The sequence below is a fragment of the Lissotriton helveticus genome, chromosome 9 (genome assembly GCF_964261635.1).
Source record: "Lissotriton helveticus chromosome 9, aLisHel1.1, whole genome shotgun sequence".
In the NCBI taxonomy this organism is placed as follows: Eukaryota; Metazoa; Chordata; class Amphibia; order Caudata; family Salamandridae; genus Lissotriton; species Lissotriton helveticus.
In genome coordinates this window covers 1249338050-1249359502 of record NC_136070.1, presented here as the reverse complement: position 1 = coordinate 1249359502, position 21453 = coordinate 1249338050, and the positions used below count along the sequence as shown (strand labels likewise).

Here is a 21453-nt window from a genome sequence, read left to right as displayed (position 1 = left end):
TCTAACCCAGGGTGGTGTGGAGTGGAAAAACGATGGATTTGGGCCCAGATCTTTGGACTGGGGTGAATGTGTGACATTGATCCACATTCTGTCCATCACTGTTGTGTTTGCAATTACCGCTCTTTGTTTAACTGAGCGGAGATTTCAAAAACAGGAGCGGCCACCCCGGGGCCAGGAGACGACATCGAGGGAGCGGCGGTGACCTGGAGCTGCATTCTCCACTGGGTGCATGTGGCTGAACCGCTGCCAATACTGCAGAGTAATTATCGTCATCATTTTATTTGGGGACAGGAAGAAATGTTTTGCCTTTTTGCTTCTTTGGCCTGAAGACGACAGGAGCAGCAAGCAGGTTTCTTCAGACTCCTTTGCAAAACCACTAGTGACTTGCCCAGCTGCAGGCAGAAAATTATCACTTGCCATCTCTGAGGAATAGGAATCTGGAAGGCTGCTATAAAAGAGTAGATATTTACCACACCCACTTGAAGTAGGACTGGATGTTTCGCGAGCACTCCAAGGCCCCTTTCTGCCTGATGCGCATAGCCCCTCTGCCTGCAGCGCACGGACTCTTACTCTCGTCTCGTGCTCATTTCACTCTCCCATATCCCCAACGCACCTTCTTTGCCAACTCTCTAAACCCCCTCCTCCACCGCTCTATCCGTGTGCCTCGCGCTCTCATTCACTTATTTCCTCGACTGCCTTCACTACCTTTTGCCCCTCACTGCTTTTCTACTCCTCCTTTTCTCTCACCCTACTCTGAGCTCTGCCATTCATTCCTTTTTCAGCTCGTCTCACCTCCTCCCTTCTTTTCTATTTCCCCCCGCCCCTCCTATTTTCTTGCAGTCGCTGGTTGCACTCTCTCCTCTCCGCTGCTAGTGATACCTGATGTCAGCTGGCTCTGCCCCACCCCCGTCCCTTTACCTCCCATCTCGACGGCTGCGATTTATGCTCCCAGTTCCATCTGCCCCTGCTACGTCACCTCTCCCCCTCGCTGCAGGCGATGCACCCCCCTCGCCCCCCCGTTCGCTATCTTTTGCTCTATGCAAGGGCCCAGGGCGGCCAGTTGTGCCCCTCCTCCGTTGCTACAGGTATACCCCCCTCTTTGCTCTTTTCGCCCTTCCCCAATGCTGTCTGTGCTCTTGTCTGTGCCGTTTTCTTGCCTCTGTTCCGTGATTGCTTTTCTGCCCTCCCTTCCCTCATTGTGCATGCTTTTCTGCCCCCCTTCCCTCGTTGTGCGTGCTGTTCCCTGCTTGTGACCCAGGTGCTTTGTTAGGTGGGGCTAGGGGGAGGGTGGTGGGAGGAGTCCGCTGGTGGGCAGGTGTGTGTGTGACGGTGCGGTAGAAGCACTGCGGAAGAGAAGCTATTGTCTGGAGAGCACACACCAACCACGGGGCAAGAGAACTTGGAGCAAGAAGAAACCACAGTGACGCCCACCCTCAGCACCACTGCTCTCACCCCAGCACCCGCGCATTTCCACTTGCTGTTTCCCAAGTTTAACCAGTGCGTTTGCCAGAAGGGCTCTATTCTGAGCCCCGCGTCCATCTGCTCCACCCCCTACTGTGCCCTCAGCTCTGACCGGTGCCCGGCTCCGACATAGCGCTCTTCCCCCTTGGTCATCAACTCTTGCCCCGTACTGCCCTCTGACCTCAAGCAGGGCATTCATCCCTTGCCGCGTTGCTCTCTGCCCTCGCAGGTGCCCTCAGCTCTGAATCCTCTGCCATCTGATCTCACCCCGGGCCCTCACTCACTTCTTACCCCTGTACTCTCAGCTCTTACCCCTCAGCTCTTCCTAGGCCCTCGCTTCTGGCACCTGTGTCCTCTGACCTCAACCCAGGCCTCCAGCCCTCACCACGCTGCCCTCACCTGTGCCCTCACTGACTCATGTGCCCTCAGCTCTTACCCCTGTGCCCTCAGCTCTTACCCCTGTGCCCTCCGCTCTTCCCCTGTGCCCTTAGCTCTTACCCTTGTGCCCGCAACTCTTACCTGTGCCCTCAGCTCTTACCTGTGCCCTCAGCTCTTACCTGTGCCCTCAGCTCTTACCCCTGTGCCCTCAGCTCTTACCCCTGTGCCCTCAGCTATTACCCCTGTGCCCTCAGCTCTTACCCCTGTGCCCTCAGCTCTTACCTGTGCCCTCAGCTCTCACCCCTCTGCCCTCAGCTCTCACCCCTCTGCCCTCAGCTCTTACCCCTGTGCCCTCTGCCCTCACCCGTGCCCTCAGCTCTGACACCTGTGCCCTGTGACCCTCGCCGGGGACCATGGCCAGCATGGCGGGGGAGATCGTGGCCTTCCTGCTGGCCCTGTCGGGCTGGGTGCTGGTCTGCTCCACGCTGCCCACCGACTACTGGAAGTGTGTGGCTCTGTGTGTGTGTGTGGCTCTGCGTGTGGCTCTGTAGGTATGTATGTGTGTGGGACTCTGTGTGGGTCTGTGTGTTTGTGTGTGGTATTTGTGAGAGATTAAGCTATTGGCATTGTAAATGACAGTGCCATGTATTTATATATTTTCAAAACCAACACAAATAAAAATTTTGTCATTTACAATGCCAATAGCTCTAACTTTTTCAAAGGGCGAGACCGTTGCATTGTAAATGCTTGTTTCACTGTGGTGTCTTCCCATGAACATTTGCTCTGTTTTAAGTCTGCATGTATTATATATAAGTTGATTCATTTGAATAAACCTGTATATTTTCCCCCAAATTGTCAGCTCTTTAGTTGAAGCACAACTTTCAGAACCCAAGCTCTATTCAAGTTGGACAATCCAGGTTCAAATGGTCTTCCACCAGAAAACAATCATACTGTGGATCTGGAAATCTATTCTGACACACATCTGAAAGGCTACATCTATGTCCGCATTTAAAAGGGTCTTTACACCAAATTTTGTAAACACCCATCGGTGAATTCCATCCCCCAATTGTACTTGATGTTCTCAAACCCCCCAGATAACATATAAAGTGCCATTTTTAAGACCTAGACTTCATGGGCCTGATTCACAGAACTAACTTAAGACAAAATCCTAAACTTATTACTTTTGGTATTCACAGAAGTTAGGATTTTGGCTTAGGTTTGTCTTAAGACAAACTTAAGACAGACTTAAGACAGACTTAAGACTAACTTAAGTCTTAAGTCGGTCTTAAGTCTGCCTTAAGTTTGTCTTAAGACAAACTTAAGACAAAATCTTAACTTCTGTGAATACCAAAAGTAGTAAGTTTAGGATTTTGTCTTAAGTTAGTTCTGTGAATCGGCCCCTTGGTTTTCTAACATGTTCTTTGCTTGTCTTACTGTTATTCTGCGCCGTATCTATAAATGTGCTCTACCACCCAGTTCCCCGGGTCCTGAGAAATTATATCAAACATCTAAATAAAAAAGATGAATCTGTAAGCATTTAAAATAAAATGGAAACACCTTTTATAACATGAGAAACCTACATAGCTGTAAGGAACAATGGGTTAATGAAAACTGAGCAAAGATCATTGTTTAAAGTAAACTGAGCAATGATAGTGAAATGAAAAAGCTTTTATAAAAGATAAAAGAAATCGGATTTTTTTTAAAGAAAACTGGGCAAAAATATGAAATAAAGTTTGATGAGCAAGTAAATTAGAACTTTATACATATTTAAATGAAGTGTCAACATAGGACAAACATTCACAGCAGAACTTGCGAGGCATTTCTTTGATAACAGGAAAGGTGAACGGTCATGCATTCTGCTGCCAGATTGCTTGCTAAACTATGGGCCATATGTACAAAATAATTTTGCAGTCGGAAATGGCCCAATTCACAGATTCGGCTGTTTCTGAACACAAAAATGCTTTTCGATATGTACAAAACCAAAATTGCAATTTGGTAATGGTACAGAATTGCAATTTGTGTTTAGCGATTCAGTATTTGAAAGGGGCGTGTTTAGGACGATCCTTCCAAATACTGAATTGCAGTGGTATGTATAAATGTTTTGTGACAGGATAACAATCACAGAACATTCATTTTTTTCCTGACATCTCAAAGGTGTTCGTAACCCTTCACAAATGGGATGGGGCCCCCATGGGACCTCTTCCCGTTTGTGAATGTGGAAACCAATATTACGGGGCCGATTCACAGAATTAACTTAAGACAAAATCCTAAACTTACTAATTTTGGTATTCACAGAAGGCATTTAGTAGTAGTAAAGTTAGGATTTTGTCTTAAATTTGACTTAAGACAGACTTAAGACAGACTTCAGACAGACTTAAGACAAAATCCTAACTTAAGTCTGTCTTAAGTTTATCTTAAGTCAAACTTAGGACAAAATCCTAACTTTTCTACTACTAAATGCCTTCTGTGAATACCAAAAGTAGTAAGTTTAGGATTTTGTCTTAAGTTAGTTCTGTGAATCGGGCCCTACATTTTTTTCTTTTTTAACACATCCCATTTTTCTTTAAGTTAAACGGGCTGTATTTTTTGAAAAAAGATCGCTTTATTATGAAGCAGTCACACACATGGAGGTTTGCTGACCCCTCCAGGCCACCATCCCTGTGATGGCTGCAATTCCTAATGGGTCTCAAACTGCAACCTACCTCATTAATGTTCATAAGGTAGGTGTATTGAGACCCCATTAGGAATCGCTTCTTCCAACTTCTAGGTTTTTGTACAGTAGGAATTGCGATTTCCTAACTGCAATTCACAAAGAATCGCAATTAGGAAATCTCAACCCTAAATCCTGTACATATGGCCTTAGGTTAATGATTTAAAGAAACTATGTAATATAAACCTGTGATTAAAGAGCTCCCTGGAGTCTTAAAAAAAATAAATATTTGTATTAACAAATTAACAAAAAGGAAAAGAAACATCAGGTGAGATAACAGTCTTCTCTTTTTAAAGGTCAAATTAACGCTTGTACAGAATCCCATGAAACAGTATACAGTTGATAGGATCACGGGGATTCCTGCGCTTCTGCTTCCAATCGCCTCCCCGGAGGCGCACAGATCTCACCATGATGACTATTCCATGCCCCCCAGATCTTCCCCCATTTCTCCGGGCAACCCCTGGCCACGTATACAGCTTTCTCCCTAAACATACACCAGTTCAAATCCTCCGCCCACTTGCTCCCTGGAGTCTTGAACCACTTTCCATTTCAAAGACTTCGGGTTCCATCCTGTCTCCATTTCTGGAAGGAGGTAAAACCCTGTACTTCATACAAGATCTTGTTACTGTACAGGCTCTCATCTTCCCTTTTGAAGGAAGTGGCACTACTCCCTTTAACTCCCTTTCTTAACCTTAAACTCCACCTGTGAATCACACTCAAAAAAGTCCATGCCAGAATCACCTTGTTACCCCTTCTGCAACCCAACTGGAAGGAACTTTGCAGCCTGCCCGCCTCCTTTACAATCTTGTCGTTTCTCTCTTTCTCTCTCTCCTTCTTTACTACCCTTGTTCCCATTGTAGTATTCATCATTTTATGCTATTTCCACTCATGAAGGGAGGCTTTTCTGAATGATACTCGTCAGTGTCAGATCAATGGATAGTGACGAAGGGCGGGATCTTGCTACTCTGTAGATCAATTGTTTCTATAATGGCTTGACTTGCTTTTATCTCCGCCTGGCGCTCATAAGTGGGAGGAGATAACTAATGTGGTCCTTGCTTCTGAAATGATCCATGTTCAGAGGCTACCATGAAGTAGAATGGAGTCATCAGGAGGGGACATTGCTAAAGTACATTTATAAGCTTGCGTAAAAAAAGGAGGAAACGGGTAATAAAACAACCGGATGTGCCCTGCGAGCAGTGCAGGTGCACAATCCTTCTGAGAACTATTCATAAGTTATTCTTCGGTCTTACTGGCTAGAAAGGATATCTCCATTATGTGCGTAAACCTTCTTCTGCTTCTGCAGCAAGTCATACAAATTCAAGAAATTTGGGAGGCGAAAACAAATTTGAAAGCATGAGATTTGGAAGTGTGTTTTATAAAAAGAAACTTTTCAAGCAGTCTCTTAAAAATGTTTTTCAGAATCAGCTCCAGACAAGGCTATAACCAGCGGAAACAATGAGAAGGTCAAGGGACAAGATGTGACTTCCTTACAAGCTGTGCTGTAGGTCAGCCTGGCCGACATCTTCCAGGGTCTACTCATGCGTGTAATGGATGTCAACATGCTACACTAGTTGTGTCAGGACAGAGTCTTCTACTTTGCAATTTTAACTTCCTTACTCATGAGTTAATGTGAAGGATTTGCACATTTCAACGTTTTTATTCAAAAGATCGACTATCGCAGTAATCCATACACTCTTTGGGTAGTTACTGGTCACTAGCTTCTATCTTACCACAATTAGATGAAAGAAGCATGGACATCAATTAGTGATAGGAGTGGGTAGCGGCTGCTCTGTTTCACTTGCTTATTGCTACTTCTTGGAGTACCTTGCCTATGCCTGGTCTCGAGGGTAACCAAGGCTATGTCAGGAAATTAAGTAACAGTACCCTACCAGTGGTCCAGGGTCTGCAATACCTGCTCAGGGGGTCTGCAACTGCTTAGAAAATTAAATAGTATCATCATATTAATAAATTGTATATAAACAAAGAAGCAAAATGTAAGATCTAAAATGTTAAAACGTTATGTAAATATGAAGGAATTTTGAATTTGAGGACTAAAAATTACATTGGCATCCCCAGAATGGATTTATGGATCAGGACAAGTGCATCAAACAGAATACTCTATGGACAATGGGTGTTCTCTTTTGAATTTAGAAATGCTCCAACCTTCCCATTAATGCTTTTTTTTCCATTTGTTTGAGAATTAAAAAAAAAATTCATCATTTGGGTATTTGTTTGCTGAATATCTGTTCCTGTATATTTACGTACTGTTTTGCAATTCAAGTCACCCAACTTGCTTTGGCCGGGGTCCCCAGGTTCCAATAGTGTTTCACCGGGGTCCCCCGATTACACGAGGGTCCACAGGAGTCACATGGTTAGGAACCACTGCCATAGAGATCTATTTACCTTCTGTATTTACTACTCACTGCCCTCACCTTAGCCTCTCACCATCAGACAGCTGATGATGGGCTTGGGGTGGGCCAAGGGATCAAGCCTGTCATGTTATACCCCATCAAAGAGTTCGTAAGGTTAATTCTGCCACTTTTGTAATTTTGGTGACCCATGTCCATGTCTACAAGAGTCTAGAAATCACTTTGGGTGGAAGTAATGTAAGCCCTTACCATTGATTTGGAATCTTTACTTTTTTGAAATATTTTGAGTTTTTTCGAATTCTCATTTTATATGTTTTTTCAATGAAAGGTTCAACCCAGCTGAAACAGCAAGCAAAGTAACAAGTTAGACAATCCTGGAGTCAAACTAATCTATCAATTACAGGAGGTCAGGAGAGGAGAACCAGATTCTCCTTACATTAAGGGCCCGTCCTGGTGCTAGCAGAATACTTCAACATTCACTTACCACAAACCTTCCTGAACATTTGCAAAGCACACACAACACCTTGCAAACAAGTAGGCAGGAAACACTGTTTGAAAAATAAAAGAGAGGGTGCTGCTTTAAGTTCCTTGTTGTGTTACTGGTAATGCTATTGTCCATAATTATAGGGCGCATTCTAAAACTCAACTGCTTCTGGACACTTCACTAACATGCATTATGTATTACAATTACTGAGTAGTGTTCATCAACTTCCGAAAGATGAAGGATGAATAAAGTACATACACAGGTTGGGCATGCAAGTTTGACTATGTGATGAAACAAATCAAAAGTGTTATTTAAAGTAAGGCAGACCCATAAGTGGTGCTATTTAAAGTAAGACAGGTCTACAGACTTTGTGAAATGATTAGAACACCAAAATATAAAAAGCAGACCTATTGGCTGTATCAAGGGGTCAGCACATCAACATATATAAATCAGACCTATTGTATTTGTAATAACTTATATGAAATGTATCTATACTACTATTATAAAGAGAGAACTGGGAACCTTTGAGGCGGGTAAACTCCAGAAGTACACCACCAATCACAACACCCAATACAGCGTTGTAAAGGGGAGTTCTAGGAGATGGACATAGGCTATACATGTGTCCAACATATACATTACAAAGGGCAAACAACATTAGGGGTAAAGTAGTTCCTTGTGGGCGTTGTTCTGCTGTTAGGGAGTAGCATGGGCGTGTCGAACTAAACTTGTGGGCGGCAACATTGGCAGAGGGGCATGTCCCAAAATGCATCAAACTTCACTCGCTTACAGGGGCTGCGAGCTTCAAGCACACAGAAAACACAAAGAGTTCAGGAAGAAAACTTCAAGCCTTTATACAGGTGCCACTGGTGACATAAACAGTGTTTTTTGCCTGTTACTGAGGAGCATGGCCATGTGTAAGTAAACATGTTGGCGGAAACATTGTCATAGGGGCATGGCTAAAAACAGGTTACTCATTTCAGTCAGAACATCGCTGGCACATTCCGAGCTACATTAATGCCTTTCGGAAAGCAGGGTTCGGATCGGACATAAACAAAGGGGCGTGGCTTACAGAAAGAAGATGCCTTACGTAAGCAAAAGGGGCACGGATATAGGGGCGCGGTACCATACGTCACAGCCCACTTCACGACGCCTTCATTGTCAGTCGGATCAGAGCACAGCAAAGGGGCGCGCCTTGCGCAAACAACCAATAGCGCTACATTAAGTAAAAGTATAAGGGGTGCGACTTCCACAACCAACCAATAGCTACGTAAAAGTATCACACTACTTGCCGCAAAATATATGGTAAACGATTACAGATTGGTCCAACACGCACGTTACAAAAACAACAAGCATTTACAATGCAACGGTTTCGCCTTTGGAAAAGTTAAAGCTATTGGCATTGTAAATGACAACATTTTTATTTATGTGTTAGCTTTGAAAACCTAAATAAATGGCATTGTCATTTACAAAGCCAATAGCCTAATCTATCGCAAATGCGACACCTATTGCATTTGCACCCACACACACACAAAACTGGATCACAAGAAGGGAACAGAGGCACACACAAAACCGGGTCACAAGCAGGCAACAGAGGCACACACAAAACCGGGTCACAAGCAGGCAACAGAGGCACACACAACACCCGGTCACAAGCAGGCAACAGAGGCACACACAAAACTGGGTCACAAGCAGGCAACAGAGGCACACACAAAACCGGGTCGCAAGCAGGCAACAGAGGCACACACAAAACCGAGGGGGCAGGGAAGCAGCTCTACTTGATAAGAATAAATCAGAGATCTGGCAACGATGGGCGTGATCATGGAGGGAATACCCAATCCACAAACAGGAGAGTAAGAAGCATTGCAACCAAATTTGCTAAGTAAGGAAAACATCAGAACCCATAGAGAGCCAGTTTTCAATAGCACTCAAGTGCCAGCAAGTTCTTCGCAACAGGACTCAGAAAGTGCGAAAGATAGCCTCCCTCTTAGGATCGATGGCTTCCTGCATATTCTTGGTACCGAACGCCAGACTTCGGATGCGTCCTCTTCAGCAGGATCTGGAGGACAAATGGGACTAGCAATCAGATCGCTGGGACGATCAGATCACTTTGTCGGAGGTAGCACGAGCTTCCATTCCGTGGTGGACGAAGAAGGAGAACATGCAAGTGGGAGTTCTCTTCCATCAGTCTCCTCCTACACAAACGATCATCACAGACGCATCATTGCAAGGCTGGGGGGCGCACATGGGCCCTCTTCAGGTGCAGGGTCTGTGGTCGTCCAAAGAAAGCACCTACCACATCAACTTGCTGGAGTTGAGAGCAGTCCACCTGGCTCTGAAAGCGTTCCTTCCCTCGCTTCAGAAAGAGGTGGTTCTAGTTCAAACGGACAACACCACCACTATGTACTATTTAATCAAGCAGGGAGGAACCCGCTCAAGGACTCTGTCACTAGAAGCTCTGGGCATCTGGCATTGGCTTCTGGCTCGCAAGTTGTCTGTTCAAGCAGTCCACCTCCCAGTAGAGCAGAACGTGAGGGCGGACGCACTAAGTCGGCACTTCGAAGACAGAGAAGACTGGGTTCTCAACGACGAAGTGCTAGAAGACGTTTTCCAGTCTTGGGGTCGTCCTTCCATAGATCTCTTAGCGGACGACGTAAACAGCAAATGCCCAAGCTTCGCCTCAAGGTTCTATCGACCAGGAACGAGGGGGAATGCTCTTTTGATCGATTGGTCAGGGGAATTTGTGTACGCCTTTCCACCCCTTCCTCTGATCCCGAAGGTGGTGAGCAAGCTGAGCCACTCGTGCATGACAATGATCCTGATTGCCCCCGACTGGCCGAGGCAATGGTGGTACACGGACCTCCTTCACCTGTCAGTGTCTCCTCACAAGAGGCTTCCATGCAGGCCGGACCTGTTATCGAAGATGAACGGGAGGATTCACCATCCCAACCTTCCGTCACTGAACTTGGCAGCATGGCTCCTGAGGTCATTCAGTACGGCCATCTAGGACTGCCACAGGACTGCATGTCCATTCTGAGAGAAGCACGACGTCCTTCCACGTGACATTCTTATGCATGCAAGTGCAAGAGGTTCTATATGTGGTGCGTGCAGAATGGTCACAATCCGGTGAAGAGTCAGGAAGAAGCAGTTCTTCCATACTTGTTATACCTTGCTAAAGCAGGTTTGAAGTTTAACGCCATTAAGGTGCATTTAGCCGCTATAACTGCTTATAGGCGATCACCTTCACTAACCTCTTTTTTTCAGTTGCCAGCAGTAAAAGATTTCCTGCAAGGTCTGAAAAAGGTGTACCCTCCTGTACGGCCTCCTTCTCCTCCCTGGGAGCTGAACCTAGTACTATCAAAGTTGATGGGCCCACCTTTTGAGCCCATTCATAAAGCTACTTTACAGCATATTTCCTGGAAAGCGGCTTTTTTGGTAGCGATTACGCCAGCCCGTAGGGTGAGCGAAATTCAGGCCCTATGTACTAAAGAACCGTATACAGTTTTTCATTTGAACAGAGTGGTTCTCAGAACGCACCCTTCTTTCCTGCCGAAAGTGGTGTCAGGTTTTCATGTCAATCAGTCTATCTCTTTACCCACTTTCTTTCCTAATCCCTCTACTCCAGCTGAGAGGGCGTTACACTCTTTGGACCTGAAAAGGGTTTTAAAGTTCTATCTGGACAGGTCCAAGTCTATTCGACATTCTGATCAATTGTTTATTAACTACGGATCGATCAGAACTGGCCATGCAGCATCGAAACGTTCCATTTCCAGGTGGATCGTTTCGTGTATCAAACTTGCTTACCAATTGGCGCAGAAACCTCTGGGGTTTACTCCTAAAGCGCATTCCACTAGAGGTAGAGCGGCCACGGCGGCTTACCTACATGATGTGCCCATGTCTGAGATTTGTAAAGCGGTGACCTGGAGGTCTGCCAATACATTTACCAGACATTACTGTCTAGATTCTGACACGAGAGCAGATACCCAGGTGGGCCAGGCCTCCTTGAGGAATCTGTTTAACAGCTGAGTTATTTGGCTGTTATGGCTTGGTTGGGTCATGTACTTCTCATTTACCTGCAGGTGGTTGATGGGCTTGCTATTCTATTCAGTGCTTATGACTATTGATGAGGATCCCCTGGAAGAGAAGGATAAGTTACTTACCTGTAATCCTAGTTCTCTTCCAGGGGTATCCTCATCAAAGTCATAAGCAACCCACCCGCCTCCCCAGGTAAATGAGATTTGGTACTATTTCAATCTTGTGGTTGAGCCCTGTCTTCAGGGTTATGCAAAGAACAACTGACCTAACTGTCACCCCTGAGGCATGATGGGAAGCCTGGGGTCATGGCTGCCTAAAGGCACGGTGCCAGTTTTTTGTTGAAAATGGTTTCATTTTCTATGCTATTGTTTTGCAATGCAGCCTGAGGGCTAACAGTGTCTATTTACAAGCAATTTTCAGGATTTATGAGTGGTCTACTCATTAAAACACAAAGTTCAAAGGTTATTTGACCTAATGTGTTTTTCTTTTGCTTCCTTACTAATTGCAGTGCATGTATATGTGTTTACATTGTTTTAGCCTCAGTTATGGAGCTGCATTGGTGTGAGAAAAATAATATATGTACATACATCTATGTGGAGCGAGAAATATGTGTTTTTTACATATATATTTTTATATTGTTTCCGGGGTCCCGCACATGGGCGGGAATATTCAGTGCTTATGACTTTGATGAGGATACCCCTGGAAGAGAACTAGGATTACAGGTAAGTAACTTATCCTTACCCCTTCTGCAACCCAATTGGAAGGAACTTTGCAGCCTGTCCCGCCTCCTTGTCCTATCTTTCTTTCTCTCTCTCCTTCTTTACTACCTTTGTTCCCATTGTAGTATTTGTCATTTTATGCTATTCCCACTCATGAAGGGAGGCTTTTCTGAATGATACTCGTCAGTGTCAGATCAATGGATAGTAACGAAGGGCGGGATCTTGCTACTCATTAGGTCAATTGTTTCTATATTGGCTTGACTTGCTTTTATCTCCGCCTGGCGCTCATAAGTGGGAGGAGATAACTAATGTGATCTTTGCTTCTAAAATGATCCATGTTCAGAGGCAACCATAAAGTTGAATGCAGTCATCAGGAGGGGACATTGCTAAATTACATGTATAAACTTGCGTACCAAAAGGAGGAAACGGGTAAGAATGAAACAGCCGGATGTGCCCTATGAGCAGTACAAGTGCACAAAGCTTCTGAGAACTACTAATAAGTTCTTCTTCAGTCCTACTGGCTGGAAAGCATCTGCATTTTGTGCATAAACCTTCTTCTGCAGCAATCCATAGACATTTAAGAAATTTGGGAGGCAAAACAAATTTGAAAGCATGAGAAGTGTGTTTTATAAAAAGAAACTTTTCAAGCTGTCTCTTAAAAATGTTTTTCAGAATCAGCTCCAGACAAGGCTATAGCCAGCGGAAACAATGGGAAGGCCAAAGGACAAGATGTGACTTCCTTACAAGCTGTGCTGTAGGTCAGCCTGGCCGACATCTTCCAGGGTCTACTCATGCGTGTAATGGATGTCAACATGCTACACTGGATGTGTCAGGACAGAGTCTTCTACTTTGCAATTTTAACTTCTTTACTCATGAGTTAATTTGAAGGAATTGCACATTTCAACGTTTTCATTCAAAAGATTGACTATCGCAGTCATCCATACACTCTTTGGATAGTTACTGGTCACTCGCTGCTATCTTACCACAATTAGATGAAAGAAGCATGGACATCAATTAGTGATAGGAGTGGGTAGCGGCTGCTCTGTTTCACTTGCTTATTGCTACTTCTTGGACTACCTTGCCTATGCCTGGTCTCGAGGGTAACCAAGGCTATGTCAGGAAATGAAGTAACAGTACCCTACCAGTGGTCCAGGGTCTGCAATGCCTGCTCAGGGGGTCTGCAACTGCTTAGAAAATTAAATAGTATCATCATATTAATAAATTGTATATAAACAAAGAAGCAAAATGTAAGATCTAAAATGTTAAAACGTTATGTAAATATGAAGGAATTTTGAATTTGAGGACTAAAAATTACATTGGCATCCCCAGAATGGATTTATGGATCAGGACAAGTGCATCAAACAGAATACTCTATGGACAATGGGTGTTCTCTTTTGAATTTAGAAATGCTCCAACCTTCCCATTAATGCTTTTTTTCCCATTTGTTTGAGAATTAAAAAAAAAATTCATCATTTGGGTATTTGTTTGCTGAATATCTGTTCCTGTATATTTACGTACTGTTTTGCAATTCAAGTCACCCAACTTGCTTTGGCCGGGGTCCCCAGGTTCCAATAGTGTTTCACCGGGGTCCCCCGATTACACGAGGGTCCACAGGAGTCACATGGTTAGGAACCACTGCCATAGAGCTCTATTTACCTTCTGTATTTACTACTCACTGCCCTCACCTTAGCCTCTCACCATCGGACAGCTGATGATGGGCTTGGGGTGGGCCAAGGGATCAAGCCTGTCATGTTATACCCCATCAAAGAGTTCGTAAGGTTAATTCTGCCACTTTTGTAATTTTGGTGACCCATGTCCATGTCTACAAGAGTCTAGAAATCACTTCGGGTGGAAGTAATGTAAGCCCTTACCATTGATTTGGAATCTTTACTTTTTTGAAATATTTTGAGTTTTTTCGAATTCTCATTTTATATGTTTTTTAAATGAAAGGTTCAACCCAGCTGAAACAACAAGCAAAGTAACAAGTTAGACAATCCTGGAGTCAAACTAATCTATCAATTACAGGAGGTCAGGAGAGGAGAACCAGATTCTCCTTACATTAAGGGACCATCCTGGTGCTAGCAGAATACTTCAACATTCACTTACCACAAACCTTCCTAAACATTAGCAAAGCTCACAAAACACCTTGCAAACAAGTAGGCAGGAAACACTGTTTGAAAAATAAAAGAGAGGGTGCTGCTTTAAGTTCCTTGTTGTGTTACTGGTAATGCTATTGTCCATAATTATAGGGCGCATTCTAAAACTCAACTGCTTCTGGACACTTCACTAACATGCATTATGTATTACAATTACTGAGTAGTGTTCATCAACTTCCGAAAGATGAAGGATGAATAAAGTACATACACAGGTTGGGCATGCAAGTTTGACTATGTGATGAAACAAATCAAAAGTGTTATTTAAAGTAAGGCAGACCCATAAGTGGTGCTATTTAAAGTAAGACAGGTCTACAGACTTTGTGAAATGATTAGAACACCAAAATATAAAAAGCAGACCTATTGGCTGTATCAAGGGGTCAGCACATCAACATATATAAATCAGACCTATTGTATTTGTAATAACTTATATGAAATGTATCTATACTACTATTATAAAGAGAGAACTGGGAACCTTTGAGGCGGGTAAACTCCAGAAGTACACCACCAATCACAACACCCAATACAGCGTTGTAAAGGGGAGTTCTAGGAGATGGACATAGGCTATACATGTGTCCAACATATACATTACAAAGGGCAAACAACATTAGGGGTAAAGTAGTTCCTTGTGGGCGTTGTTCTGCTGTTAGGGAGTAGCATGGGCGTGTCGAACTAAACTTGTGGGCGGCAACATTGGCAGAGGGGCGTGTCCCAAAATGCATCAAACTTCACTCGCTTACAGGGGCTGCGAGCTTCAAGCACACAGAAAACACAAAGAGTTCAGGAAGAAAACTTCAAGCCTTTATACAGGTGCCACTGGTGACATAAACAGTTTTTTTTGCCTGTTACTGAGGAGCGTGGCCATGTGTAAGTAAACATGTTGGCGGAAACATTGTCATAGGGGCATGGCTAAAAACAGGGTACTCATTTCAGTCAGAACATCGCTGGCACATTCCGAGCTACATTAATGCCTTTCGGAAAGCAGGGTTCGGATCGGACATAAACAAAGGGGCGCGGCTTACAGAAAGAAGATGCCTCACGTAAGCAAAAGGGGCACGGATATAGGGGCGCGGTACCATACGTCACAGCCCACTTCACGACGCCTTCATTGTCAGTCGGATCAGAGCACAGCAAAGGGGCGCGCCTTGCGCAAACAACCAATAGCGCTACATTAAGTAAAAGTATAAGGGGCGCGACTTCCACAACCAACCAATAGCTACGTAAAAGTATCACACTACTTGCCGCAAAATATATGGTAAACGATTACAGATTGGTCCAACACGCACGTTACAAAAACAACAAGCATTTACAATGCAACGGTTTCGCCTTTGGAAAAGTTAAAGCTATTGGCATTGTAAATGACAACATTTTTATTTATGTGTTGGCTTTGAAAACCTAAATAAATGGCATTGTCATTTACAAAGCCAATAGCCTAATCTCTCGCAAATGCAACACCTATTGCATTTGCACCCACACACACACAAAACTGGATCACAAGAAGGGAACAGAGGCACACACAAAACCGGGTCACAAGCAGGCAACAGAGGCACACACAAAACCGGGTCACAAGCAGGCAACAGAGGCACACACAATACCGGGTCGCAAGCAGGCAACAGAGGCACACACAAAACTGGGTCGCAAGCAGGCAACAGAGGCACACACAAAACCGAGGGGGCAGGGAAGCAGCTCTACTTGATAAGAATAAATCAGAGATCTGGCAACGATGGGCGTGATCATGGAGGGAATACCCAATCCACAAACAGGAGAGTAAGAAGCATTGCAACCAAATTTGCTAAGTAAGGAAAACATCAGAACCCATAAAATAAATGACAGGCTGACATTGTTTATGTAAACGCAGTCTAAATGCAGAAGTGTTTAAGTAAAATGTTTAATTAGTTAATACACAGGCCACATTATAATATTATGATCAAGGCCAATATCTGGTGAGCAGTGCAAACCAGCCGGACAGCTGTGGTATTGGAAGTATGTGGTTAGTAGTGGGCTAGATTTCAATGTACTGAAACCATAAATATACACCAAATATTGAGTCCGGAAATGGAAAACCCTTGTTAACAAATAAAGTATTGTATGCCATTAAAGGCTTGTGCTTAGAATAATAAGTGCTGAGCAGAAATGCTATGTTGACTCTTGCCTCCTTCAATGTACGTCATCATATACACACACTAGTACCACATACATCACCAAATACATAATTCACAGTCAGGAGCCACATACTCAATTACATACAAATAAACGCATACTTTAAAATGCACTTGACCAAGATGTACATCATTACATGCACAAGTCACGGCAGAACATAGCATAACCCATACAAAATATTGCCACAAATGTCATCACAAACACGTCACACTGGCACGTAACTACCACATGCATAAGTCACCACCATGACCATATCACAGACACACATCATCATAATAAGTAAAGAAAAGACATTGCACTGAAGTAACCCAAACAAAGTAAACTGCAGCATTTTATGGGGTTTCAAGAGGGAAGGGAGAGAGAGAGTGGGAAGGATAGGATAGAAAGGAAGAGCGAAGAGGCTAGGCGGGGAGACAGTGAAGGGGTAGGCAGTCGTAGTGTAAGGGACGGGAGCAGAAAAGGAATCTTCGAGCTTGGGTACGTTACGGCTGTAGATTTGTAAATGATTAGACAACCTAGAACATGCGACTTAGGACCATCTCAGGAATGGTGGGAAGTGAGAACACTCTTTTGTTATATTCTCATACCAGTCCACAACAGGAGTAAAATAATAGACACGGTAAGGTTAAAATATTTATTTTAACGACGTGATCTCATGCGCAGTATTTTAGTCAACATAAGCAGACATATGATTAAGAATAATATGGTCAGCATGGTTACAATTCCATAAAATACAAAAGGAGGAATCATATTACAATGATAGTGCAAACAGGTTATATAGCGCCTAGTTTTAACACCCTCCCCATATAGGAACTATATATTATAAACTAAAGAAGGTCTCTTGGGCTTGTTTTGGGGGACCCCATTACCTTTCCGCTCAGTAAGTGTAAATTACATCTGGATCAGCAAGGCTCTTTGCATCCCTAGAATCTTCCAAGTGTGTGAAATCGTGGCAAGTGTGCTATGATAAAGGCGCCAGAATCTTACTTGGCTAGCAGCTGCCAAAATGTTGTGCCTAGAAAGTGTAACACGGACATGTCGATAAACAGGCTCACATGTTATGATAACCTTGATGGCTCAGCACTCACTGTGCAGACTAGGGGCTTGATGTATGTCTAGTGATGTCGAAAAACAAACCTTTTCTCATGTGTAGACCTTCGTGAAGGCTAACTTACAAAAACAGCTATGCAGTGTCGTGTGCAAAAGGGAAAACAACCTTTACAGCGCAACTTTTACAACACACTACCATTACAACAAAACTTTTACAACGCAACATCCATTACATCGCATGCCATTACAACGCAACCATTACAACGCATGACACTACAACGCATACCACTACAACGCATGTCATTACAATGCATAACATTACAACGCATAGTACCCTTACACTATCCAACACTTACCCTACTGTTGCACCCCCTGGAGTTAGAATAGTAATTTATACCCCTACACTATCCAACACTTACCCTACTGTTGCACCCCCCTGGAGTTAGAATTGTAATTTTTACCACTACACTATCCAATACTTACCATACATGCAATGTAATGTTATGTGTTGTAATGGTATGCGTTGTAAAGGTAGTATGCGTTGTAATGGAATGTGTTGTAAAGGTAGTTTTTAAAAATTAGTTGTAATGGCATGCATTGTAATGGAATGCATTGTAATGGATGTTGAGTTGTAAAAAATGCCTTGTAAAGGTATGCGTTGTAAAAGTATGCGTAGTAACGTCATACATCCGTGCAAAAGCAGCAAAAGGTAAAATGGCGTTTAAACTTCTAATAAGCCATGCTAACATAACATGCACGCAAATGGAGGCCCTAAACCATACTACAGCACGAGGGAAGATGCTATTCTCTGTATGTGGCATGACATGAAGTACCCCATGCCATACATTATAGGGATATTACAAGTCATCAAAGAGTTCTGTGACCACATAAGCCGAGTTACTTTATAAGGTCACGGAACCCTAAAGTGAACTGCAAAATACTTTTCATGTAAGGCAGAAAATATCTTATTCCTGGTCACACCTTCACCCTTCCCAAAAACCAATGTAATCCTTGGTTCCTTGATCTTTCCTGTTCATTGTTGATGAGAAGAATAAAAGAAGAATCTGTACAGCAAAATTAATTACACCTTAAATCAGTTTGTTTTTTCAAAAATATATTGGAATAAGTTTAATGCACATTAGATTAAAAAATGCTGTGACTCATATAGTGCAGAAAGATACAGAGATGCCATCTGATTATGGAGCTAATGTATCAAGGTATGTTCCCATAGATACAGAATGGTTAAAGCTCTTTGATGCGTCGGGCCCGTTCATCAACCCACCCTCAAAAAGGTAGACCATTCATGCCGTGCATTGCACCACTGTGTACTGCCCCGGCCTCTAGACACTGGGAGGTTTCTTGTGACTATCACATGGATCAGAGGCAGCACCAGAGCTTTGACAAACCTCTCCAATCAGTAGAAATAAACATTTGCGTTTTCCCCCACCTCACTCGAAGAATGAGCTGTGTTTATCAGTTGCCTCCCATGATTCCACGTGCCGGGTAACATTAGTGCTGTTCAGCTGATAAAGGATGTATGATGATGGAATAGATTCAGAGTGATACAGTGCTTTTCATACAATGTTTCATGATGCATTCCGAAGCCAAGTTACTGCCAGAGACTCCTGGGCCACACTAATGCGCGACTATACGGCACTCGTGGAAGCCACGGGCCATTTATTGAAGGCGGCGCTCTTGTGTACGGCGAGCATGAGCATCCCAGATTCAGTGCACGTCGAGGCCACATTACGGTGATAACGCAGTCAGTAAAGCATGTCACCATCTATGGCGGTCCCAGCCGCACTGGGAACAGGTATGAAGAATGATGTCTGAGCGACAGAGACTGAGCAGATGAGTTTTTCACTCCCCGCTCTGCTTCTTTCTCCTTTCCTTTACCATATATATTTCTGTTGTTTTTATCACCTTCATGCTGCAGTGCTTGCACTGAATGCTGATGAGGCAATAGTCATACAACCTCAGCTGGTCATAGCCCGTCACATAGTTCATCGGCTGCATTCCCGACCCCAAGTTTTTCGAGGGGCTTAATTAACAACTTGAGTGAGTTTTTTTTTCATATGAGTGTCAAACACGTATGGTTGGCAGGGGAGTGGTTTAACACAAGCTTAACTCATAGCAAAAAAAACACACAAAAAACACAGCCAGTCTTTCCATAGGCAGCCCTCACTACCTGACGGGTGTTCGGGGACGGACTGGCACTGCTGCAAAAACTCCCCCACCACCGTCAGCCACTCTTTTGGTCCACCGAGGAAACGCCCGCTGCTCGTTACGGCCAGTCCGCCCCGCCCTGTGGATGGTCTGCAAAGGTGCTTCAAACCTGCGAGACAGAGACCCTTCCACAATCGGGTCCTAGCGCCGTCCGCAGTACAGCACTGCTCGTCTTAATTATCAGACATAAGGCAAATTAAACTCGCAATGCTCTTAATGTTCTGCGTATTATTCATATGGCAAGGTTGTTTTTTTTCACTGAATGAGCGGGCAGATCTATGGGATGCCCTTCTCCTTGAGCACAACTTTTTCCTCTGAAAATCATTGGCAGTAAATGCGGTCCTAATTAATTCGTAATGGCACAATTAAAAGCTGTTGAACACCGTTCACACCAAAGCTCTCTTCAGATGCATTGGATGTCCTTTGCGAAATGTTAAGCAAACATTAAAGCAGTTACTTAAATAGCGACGCTGTGGGATAGGTTCAACAAACATGTTACCAATTACACTTGCCCTTACACAGGAAAGGAAAGGTTACATTGACTTTGTAAGGCATCCGGCTATCGAGCTGCATACTGCACAGATGGCATAGAAATATTACCTACTCTCTTAGCCTGAGGACTGTTTATTTTTTAATTACATTTTGTACAGTGTGATTCACATACCATTTGCACATCTTATGTCCCGGTGTAGGGGCTCACGTTAAAAGCAAAACGTCAATGTAAAATTCTGCAGCGCCATTATTATGAAGATCTTTTCGTCTGACTTTGTTGGCGGTGATGTTGGGTTATACTTTGAAGGTGAAGAGAACCGGAATTTGTAGTAGTAGTCTCAAGAAAATAATGGCATGCGATAAAAATCGTTTGGGAAGCGACATTCTGCCTATCAAGCCTGCTTTCCATCTTTAAAGATGGCTCCGTTTTCCATCTCTCGAGTCAGAATTAGGGAGGGTTTATCATTGAAGTCATTAAAGGAATCAACTGGGTGCGGACCATTTGGAACCTCTAGGGTTGAGGCCAATACATTACGGGAGATACCAATATGAATCATTAGTCTTGCTTCTATGCAGTCCCTTAGACTTTAAAAACAAGTCAGGTCCCGGGCCGGCCAGCCAATCACAGCGCGGCCCGGGGAATGACGTCACGGGGGTGTCCCGGGCCGGCAGCCAATGACAGCGCGGCCCAGGACAAAGGGGCGGGACTTAAAAAAAGACCGAGAAACGCCCCCCAAATTGCGTTTTCACGGGAAAGCGTGATTGACAGCCTCTGTCTCCCAATGGCTAGCCTCCATTTAGGGAGCTAGCCAATGGGAGACAGAGGCAAACCAAAGCCCTATCTGTAGGATCATGAGATTTCGCCTTGGGCGGAGCAACTGCTACGCAGTTGCAACGCCAGGGCGAAACCTAAAAAAGCACAAGGATTGCTTTACGCACTCTGGCCATTATTTCGGTCGTAGGGACAAAGGCATTCTCGGAGGGCTCACTCGAATTGCTGCGCCAAAGCAGAGAAACTTTCACACTTTGCACAACATCAAACGTTCAACCAGGGGGCTGACATTGAAAGAAAAACATGCCGATTTCAATAAGGCTCTTTGAACTTGCCGAAAGAGAGGTCATGTATGCTAATTGACGGCGCTTTCCCTTATCGCACACTTATGCCGCCACAAGCCTAAAACGTGATTCTAAAAGCACAAACATTGCTTTGCTAACTGCC

The 21453-nt window shown here is 44.0% G+C and overlaps 1 protein-coding gene across 1 annotated transcript in view; it reads left to right on the top strand.

Annotated features, from left to right (window-relative positions):
- The window catches only part of LOC144783410 (solute carrier family 26 member 6-like), a 156105-nt gene extending 150002 nt beyond the window's left edge, over nt 1-6103 (top strand). Inside the window, exon 19 of the mRNA XM_078662400.1 lies at nt 5969-6103. Within this exon, the coding sequence (XP_078518526.1) occupies nt 5969-5992 (24 nt within the window). The 3' untranslated portion in view covers nt 5993-6103. The remainder of the gene's footprint in view (nt 1-5968) is intronic.
- The last annotated feature ends 15350 nt before the right edge of the window (nt 6104-21453 follow it).